General features: G+C 33.1%; 1 protein-coding gene across 2 annotated transcripts; it reads left to right on the top strand.

Annotated features, from left to right (window-relative positions):
• The first annotated feature begins 2,014 nt into the window (after positions 1 to 2,014).
• LOC109800711 (uncharacterized) lies at positions 2,015 to 8,869 on the top strand. 2 transcript variants are annotated; one of them, XM_020361553.3, is made up of 5 exons: positions 2,015 to 2,597; positions 2,694 to 3,825; positions 5,272 to 5,691; positions 6,474 to 8,093; positions 8,284 to 8,869. In XM_020361553.3, the coding sequence occupies exons 1-5, from the start codon at positions 2,110 to 2,112 to the stop codon at positions 8,803 to 8,805; spliced, it is 4,182 nt and encodes a 1,393-aa protein (XP_020217142.1). In that variant the 5' UTR covers positions 2,015 to 2,109; the 3' UTR covers positions 8,806 to 8,869. The 2 variants fall into 2 exon arrangements, with proteins under 2 accessions (XP_020217142.1, XP_082922752.1); XM_083066626.1 differs by having other exon boundaries at positions 8,272 to 8,869.
• Positions 8,870 to 9,069: the final 200 nt, after the last annotated feature.

Genomic DNA, 9,069 nt, shown 5'->3' with positions numbered 1-9,069 from the left:
TTAAAATTAGGTGAATGATGATTATAATTTTTTTTATTATTTTCAATATTATTGTGATATATAATATCTTTTTTGAAATTATTTAATATTTTATAAATTTTTTATTTTATTTTCAATTAATATTTATTTTTAATTTTTAAAATGAGAAAATATTTTATAAGTATTTAAATAATAATACATCTAAATATTTAAAAATAGTGTATAAATATTTATCAAAATATATATATATATATATATATATATATATATAAATACAACAATTTATAATTAAATCTTAAACGTTTATAACATAAGTTTTTATTATATAAGAGTTTATTAAATAAGATTTTAATTAAGTTATTTGTCCAAATAAACTCTAAAATAAGATTTATATATATTATTCTCTTCTTATATTTTTTCCTTTCTTAAAAATATTTCTAAAAAACTTATTTTATTCTCCAAACTATTCAATATTTTTCCTTTAATTTTTTGGTTTATGCTAACGAATATTTGAATTTTCCGTTCATTATATATTGTCTGTGCATCATCGATCTAGTTTGGATGAAAGGAAGGAACGTGAAGGAGAAAAGAAAAAAAAAATTTAAAATTCAAATGAAAAGAAAGTGAAAGGAAGGAAAAAATTTAAATCCTACGTACTGCTTATATATAAAAAGGCCTTTTCACTTTTTACTTCTCCGTTTATATACCCCTTTTTTAATATTACGAGTTTCATTAATTATATTTTTTTAAAATATTTTTATTTAATTAATAATTCTTTTAGACAAAAGATAATAAATGTTTGAAATTAATTGAATAAAAATTTTCTCTCATATTAAGATTGAAGAAGATAAATAGACACATAAATATATTTTTTAAATATTAATTAATTAGGTGAAAAATAATTAATTAAAAAAGGAAAAAAATTATTTAAAAAATGTTAAGGTAATTTTGGAAAAATAATTTAAATTATTCATAAATTTAATATTTTTAATTAAATTAACTAATTTTCTTAAAAAGTGTAACTTAGTTGAAAGAGTCTCATAATTAATGACAATAAATTAGTCTTATAATTAGTGATGTAAGTTAATATCTCTAAAATGTCAACAGTTCTGTTCTCTTTCTTTCATTTTTTCTTTAACCAAACAATTAAAAAAACGTAATTCATATTTTTCTTTTCTATTTACTTTCATTTCACTCAACCAAACATATGATAAATATTATTTTTTTAGTTGGTTTAAATATATTTTTAGTCTCTCAAATTTAAAATTAGTCTTTTTACTTCATGTAATTTTAAAAATTTTTATTTTAATTCTTATATTAAAATTTTGTTAAATACCGTCACATAAATTCTACCTATTAGTATTCTTGTTAGTAAAAAAGAATCACATTAAACTCAGTTGATCTTGTATAATTGTATCAATCTATTATTTTTATATATGTTATTAGTGATCTAAGAAGTTAAAACAAAAATTTTAAAAATTTTAGAGACTAAAATAATAATTTTTAAATTTAAGAGATTAAAAATAAATTTACCCTAAATTTAAGAAGAAAAAAAAAAAGAAACATGCATAAACCTTCCAAATTTATAACAGATATATACAATGGGTAAATGCTTTTTTATTTTATGTTTTTTACTTTTCTAGAATCACGAAAGAAAACCAAAACTGAGTTTTCAAGTGCTACATTTGCATGCTAAAGTTTGGTATATGCATCATTAATATGATTCACTAACCCATAGATAGACTTCATTGACCTGGATTTAGGGTGTGGACCAATGAAATTGGATAAGTTTCCAATAGTCGACTCGGGTAGACTTGGTTTACTGTCATCATGTGAAAGAGACCCTTCCTAGTTCCTCCAATCAACACAAACTCAATACTTGTTTACGTCAATGTCTCACAGTTGAGACTTAATATATTATGAATAGACAATGAAGCATTTATTTATTTTATGAGGGTAAAAGCTAAAGAGTAAAGAGTAAAGAGCATTAATTAGTGATTTACACACTTGTAGGATCCACAAGTGAAGCTGAAGCCATAGAAGCCACAGAAACTGACCTTCATAATCATTGCCCAATGCCCACCAAAGAAGCAACACATCTTCCAACCACTTCACTTTACTCTCTCTCCAATGACGCCGGAAACTCACGTCACTCCTCCTCCACCGTCCTTCAGGCTCCGCTGTGACGTCTTCCTCAGCTTCCGCAGATACGACACGTGCCACACCTTCACCATCAACCTCCAACGAGCGCTCCTCGGCCTCGGCCTCGGCCTCCGCGTCTTCCCTGACGACCATGGCCTCGAGCGCGGCGGCGATATCCAGAAGAACCTTCTGGCGGCCATCGAAGACTCTGCGGCCTGCGTGGTGGTTCTCTCTCCCGATTACGCGTCCTCGCACTGGTGCCTGGAAGAACTGGCCAAGATTTGCGAGGTTGAGAGGCTCGTCCTTCCCGTATTCTACTGCGTCGACCCTTCGGATGTCAGAAAGCAGAAGGGTCGTTCCTTCGAGGGAGCTTTCGCGTCCCATGCAGAGAGGTTTTCCCAAGAGAGTGTTCAGCAGTGGAGGGATGCCATGAAAAAAGTGGGAGGAATCGCTGGTTATGTTGTTGATGAACAAAGGTTGAACGTTTTGTTTTGTTTTGTTTTTGACAAGCATGTGTCGTGTGATGCTTTTGAACTGTGTCGATTCACTCGTTTTCTGTTTTGTTTTTTCAGTGATAGTGACAAGATTGATAACCTCATTCAGATTTTGGTGCAAACGCTTCTGAAGCAGATGAGAAATACACCTCTGAATGTGGCTCCGTACACAGTTGGGCTAGAAGAAAGAGTCGAAGAACTGAAAAGGCTGTTAGACGTAAAATCCAACGATGTAAGAGTTCTGGGGTTGTACGGCATGGGTGGGGTTGGTAAAACAACCCTTGCCAAGACCCTCTTCAACACCCTCGTCGTTCACAATTTCGAGCGTCGCAGTTTCATCCCAAATGTTAGATCACAAGTCTCCAAACACGGTGGTTTGGTTTCTCTCCAAAACACACTTCGCAGTGATCTTTCCCAGAGTGGAAAAGACTCAAAAGAGGGTCTCATAAATGATGTAAACGATGGCATTGCTGCTATCAAAAGAATAGTGCAAGAGAATCGAGTTTTGTTGATCTTAGATGACGTGGATGATGTGGAGCATCTTAACTTTTTGATGGGTAAGAGGGAATGGTTTCACAAAGGAAGCCGAGTTGTGATAACCACAAGGGACAAAGAAGTTTTACGTGAGAGTTATGTGGACATGCACTATGAGGTGAAGGAGTTGAAATTCTCAGCAGCACTAGAACTATTTTGTTACCATGCAATGAGAAGAAAGGAACCTGCAGAGGGTTTTTTGGATCTTGCAAACCAAATTGTGGAGAAGACTCAAGGGTTGCCCTTGGCCTTGGAAGTTTTTGGTTCTTTTCTGTTTGACAAGAGGACGGAGAGGGAATGGAAAGATGCAGTGGAGAAGGTGAAGCAGATTCGACCAGCGTGTCTTCATGATGTGCTGAAGATAAGCTTTGATGCGTTGGATGAAGAAGAGAAGTGTGTGTTCCTTGACATGGCTTGTTTGTTTGTGCAAATGGAAATGAAGAGAGAGGATGTGGTTGATGTGTTGAATGGGTGTGGTTTTAGTGGGGAGATAGCAGTCACTCTGCTTACAGCAAGGTGTTTGATTAAGATCAGTGGTGATGGTAACGTGTGGATGCATGATCAAGTTAGAGACATGGGGAGGCAGATTGTGGTTAGTGAAAACCTTGCAGATGCTGGTCTACGTAGCAGGCTTTGGGATCGTGGTGAAATCTTGACCGTGTTGAAGAGTATGAAGGTAAAGGTTAAATATTATATTGTAGCACAGTTTTGATTTCAGAAAAGTAGTAGTCTGTGAATAGCATTGACTTTCTCTGTCATTTCCTTTTTCACTTAATTTTCTTATCACGTCGATGACAAATATTAAAATCAAATAGGCTATGTTTATTATTGTCATTATGATCTTTCTTATGAATTAAAAAAAGTTTAAAAAAATTAGAGGCAAATAGTTGAAATATAAAATCATAATATATATATATATATATATATATATATATATATATATCAAATAATAATAATGCATGATTCCTCATTTTTTTTATTTCATGCTCATGCATGTTACCATTCTTTTTAATTTCTATTCTTATCTTATTTTATGTTGATTTTTGCTATGCTTTATTTTTATCACTGTTTTTTTTACACAATAGGGCTAAGCAAGAGGATTAAAAACTTTTTGAAAAAAATATACAACAAACATCGGTCAATAAATAAAAAAAAAAACACAAACAACATAAATCTTAAGAAGAAAATCCATATTTAAATCATGTAATGATATGAAAACTTTTATTTCATCAATATATTATAATTAAATTATATTTTTTAATTTGGTCATTTTTAAAAATAATAATATAAAATGATAGTTTAAAATAAAAGTTAATCACTTATACATTGTCAGTATAAATTTTTTTTTACACTACCAACTAATTATATCTTTTAATTGTGTCATATCACCATAAATACATTTACTTTTAACAGTGACATTGCACAATTAAAAGATACAATTGGTTGTCAGTGTAAAAAAAAAAAATTTATACCGACAGTGTATAGGTAATTAACTCTTTAATGTACTAATATTGTATTTCTTAGTTATTTCTTTAAAAAAATTACCTTCACATTTTTTTTCTTCTCAAATCCTAATACCCGGCATACTTTAAGCCAATCGTCTCTAACACAAATCTGCTAATTACTACTTTTCTTATAACTTGAATACGTGATGTGTCTCTAGTCCCCTCCCTTTCTTTACATCCTAGATTTTCTCCTAGAATCTACTGTTCTAAGCGAAAATTTCAATGAAATATGCTATTTTGGTTTGTGACAAGAGCAGATAAGTAGATTAGCTGGTAATGCTGACTTCATGGCATGCTCTGGGTTTCTATTTGAAGAAAGCCGACAGTAATTTTTGTGTAAACTTTCTTAATTCTATGTGAAAATTTTTGGCATTGTAAAATATCAGTTAAGAAACCTGTACACCTTAAAGATTTTTATGTTGTAAACAAATTAGAAATTATCTTAATGTAAATCTTAAGGTAATTATTATAAAATGCCAGCATTTACAATTTGAGGAGAATTCGTTATCTGATGATAATTTAAAAATTTACAGTGTCATAAAATTGTAATTAATTTCGCCCGCTAAAAATTGTGAACATCATTTGTTGAAAAATTTAACGATGAATAGCACATGCAGGGAACCAGAAATGTTCGAGGGATTGTCTTAGATTGTGTAAAGAGAAGAATGTCTATTCCTGAAGATCGCTCTGCTGATAAAATAACTTGGGAAAACTTTAGACATAAGCCCAGTTGTAAATCTGCATTAGAATATATCAAAGAGAGGCATAAAAAGTACGTGCGGGATAGAGAAGAGAAAGGAAAAGAGGTTATCCTTCAGTCCAAGCACTTTCAACCAATGGTATCCTTAAGACTGCTTCAAATTAATTATTCAAGATTGGAAGGACAATTCAGATGTCTTCCTCCAGGACTCAAGTGGTTACAATGGAAACAATGTCCATTAAGGTATATGCCTTCTACCTATAATCCTTTGGAACTTGCTGTCATGGATCTCTCGGAAAGTCAGATTGAAACGGTGTGGGGCAGACGCAGTAACAAGGTTTGCTTTCTTAATACCAACTGAACTGGCTCTTTGATTTGCTTAAAAAATAAATAAACTTTGTCATCAATGAGTTCTAGAACAGGGTGTTTTCTATTTAAATTTAATGAGTTACATTACATTGTTTTCTAATCAACTAAATTCTTATTTACTCTTTCAAAGATATGACTCAAGTTAATTTGGTTCTCCAGAGTCCAGATTAAATTAATATCAATTCAATCCTTTATGTAAAGATTTATAAAATCGTCCTTCTATATATTGTTTACAAGGTTTGAGGGACTTGAAGACTAAACTCATGTAGTTTTCCTTGATAAAAAAACACTCATGTAGTTTACTATTATTGTGGGAGGAACTAAATTGATATCAAAACTATTTATAATCGGAGAACTATTTATTATATTTTTTATTTTTTATAATTGAGATTAAATTAAGAAAATTAATAAATAGTATGAAAATGTGTGCGTGGTATCATCATTACCATGGGTTGGTTCCCATTCAAACACTACATTTGGTTGATTTTCTAACTTGTCATTTCTCCAATAATGACATGCATTCATATGAATAATCTATTTATCTTCATTCGCTACAGTACTTTTAAATTAAAATAATGTCAACGTTTTTCTATGACTAAATTGAGTTTTCTTTTTTTCTTTTTTTTTTTTTAAAATAAAGTGGGTTTTAACTTCTAACTTTATAAATATACATATATATATATATATATATATATATATATATATATTTACTTATTTATTTATTTATCAACGGTGGTGTTAATTTGCCAGGTGGCTGAGCACTTGATGGTTTTAAACCTCTCCAGTTGCCACCGTTTGACAGAAACTCCTGATTTAACTGGTTATCTATCTCTTAAAAAAATTATTTTGGAAGAATGCTCTCATTTAACTAGGATTCATGAATCACTTGGAGATCTATGTTCCTTAGTTCACTTGAACTTGCGCCTCTGCTATAACCTTATGGAACTACCTGGTGATGTCTCTGGGCTGAAACATCTCGAGGACCTTATTCTTTCCGACTGCTGGAAATTGAAAGCATTACCGGAAGACTTAAGCTGCATGGTTTCTTTGAGACAACTTCTTCTTGATAACACTGCTATAACTGAGCTACCCGAGTCCATCTTCCACATGACAAAACTTGAAAAGCTAAGCACAAATGGATGCCGCTCTCTGAAGAGGTTACCTACCTGCATTGGGCAACTCTGCTCCCTGCAAGAATTGTCACTCAACCATACAGTATTGGAGGAGTTGCCAGATTCTGTTGGTTCTTTGAAAAAACTTGAGAAGCTTAGTTTGATGGGATGTAGATCACTCTCAGTGATTCCTAACTCCATTGGAAAACTTATTGCATTGGCTCAATTGTTTTTGAACGGGAGTGGAATTAAAGAATTGCCTGCTTCTATTGATTCTTTATCATATTTAAGGAAACTGTCTGTTGGAGGCTGTAATATTCTTGACAAATTGCCTGTGTCAATAGAGGCTTTAGTTTCTTTGGTTGAGCTTCAGTTAGATAGGACAAAAATTACCAATTTTCCTGATCAAATGTTTGCGGCCATGCAAATGCTGGAAAAGCTTGAGATGGGAAAATGTCAGCATCTCAGGATTCTACCAGTATCATTTGGCTGCCTGTCAGCTCTTACCAGTTTGGACCTGCATGAGACAAACATTATTGAATTGCCAGAATCAACAAAAATGTTGGAAAATCTTATTCGGTTGAGGTTAGACATGTGCAAACAGCTTCAAAGGCTTCCAGACACCATTGGAAATTTGAAATCTTTGCGATGGTTATCGATGAAGGAAACAGCACTTACACATCTACCTGATAGCTTTGGGATGCTTACAAGCCTGGTAAAACTAGACATGGAAAGAAGGCCCTATCTTAATGGGGCTAGAAACAACATGCCTACCGGGGTCATAATTCCTAACAAACACGAAGAACCTAATTCAGAGGCAATATTAACTTCTTTTTGCAATCTAACCTTGCTGGAAGAGCTAAATGGTCATGGATGGGGAATATATGGAAAAATTCCAGATGACTTTGAAAAGCTATCATCACTGGAAATTTTAAGCTTAGGCCACAACAATATTTGCAGTCTTCCAGCCAGCATGACAGGTCTCTCCTATCTCAAAAAACTTTTGTTGTCAGATTGCAGGGAGCTCATGTTTCTGCCTCCTCTTCCCTCTAGCCTAGAAGAGCTTCATCTTGCAAACTGTACTGCAGTACAGTACATATATGATATTTCAAACTTGGGGCGCTTAGAGGAGTTGAACCTTACGAATTGTGAAAAGGTGATGGATATCCCAGGTCTTGAGCATTTGAAGTCCTTAAGAAGGTTGTACATGAGTGGTTGCATTGGATGTTCCCTAGCCGTAAAGAGGAGATTTTCCAAGGTTTGTCATTCCTTTGTCTCAACTCTTGATGCATATTTCCTTCCTCCCCACCCCATAATCCCATCCTGCTGCCTCTAATATTCAAATAAAATATAATATTCAACATTCATTTATTCTCATTTCTCGTAATAACCAACCATATTCGCTTATAATGTTCGCTATATATCACATGACGTAGATTTTGTCCCAGGTTCTACTTAAAAAATTAGAGATTTTGATTATGCCTGGAAGCAGAGTCCCGGATTGGTTTACAGCAGAACCAGTTGTCTTTTCCAAGCGAAGAAACCGTGAGCTTAAAAGTGTTATTTGTTTTGGTGTTCTCTCTTTCAATAATATACCTGAAAACCAAAGAGAAGGACTGGAGTTAGTGGATGTTCAAGGAAAAATCTTCAATTTGACTGATAATGTATATAGCACAACGTTTCGCTTACTAGGATTACCCAGGACAAATCAAGACCACATATTTTTGCGCAGATTTGGAGTTCGGTCTCCGTTAGTTTTTCAGTTAAAAGATAAATATATCTTACATTTGAAAAAGCGAAACCCACCTTTTATTGAGGGGCTGGAGCTGAAGAACTGTAGAATTCAATTGGTTTTTGAAGACGATGATGACTATGAGGGAGACGAAGGATCACTAGATGAAAGTCAATACTCTGTTTCACAAAAATTAGCCAAGTTCTTCAACTTTGTTTCAGATGACCCATGTGTGTGAATAAAGTTCTTCAGCTGAATTGCCAGATAGAAAAACGAGTAACATGCCGTTATCTTCTACGTGACATCTTTTGACTACTTGAAATGAATGTCATTCTCGTGTTGAGATTATCTAGTTTCCCTTTGTTGGACAAAAAATAATTTTGGAACGTCTTGGCAAGAATTATCATGTCATCAACCAATTACATCGTTAAAGAATGCTTTTAACTATCCAGCGATGACACGCCCTGGCTTATTAGCTATTTAACAAACTTCCCATCACTGC

The sequence above is a fragment of the Cajanus cajan genome, chromosome 11 (genome assembly GCF_000230855.2).
Source record: "Cajanus cajan strain Asha chromosome 11, NIPB_CcT2T_4, whole genome shotgun sequence".
Lineage (NCBI taxonomy): Eukaryota > Viridiplantae > Streptophyta > Magnoliopsida > Fabales > Fabaceae > Cajanus > Cajanus cajan.
This window is presented reverse-complemented; position numbering and strand designations above follow the sequence as displayed.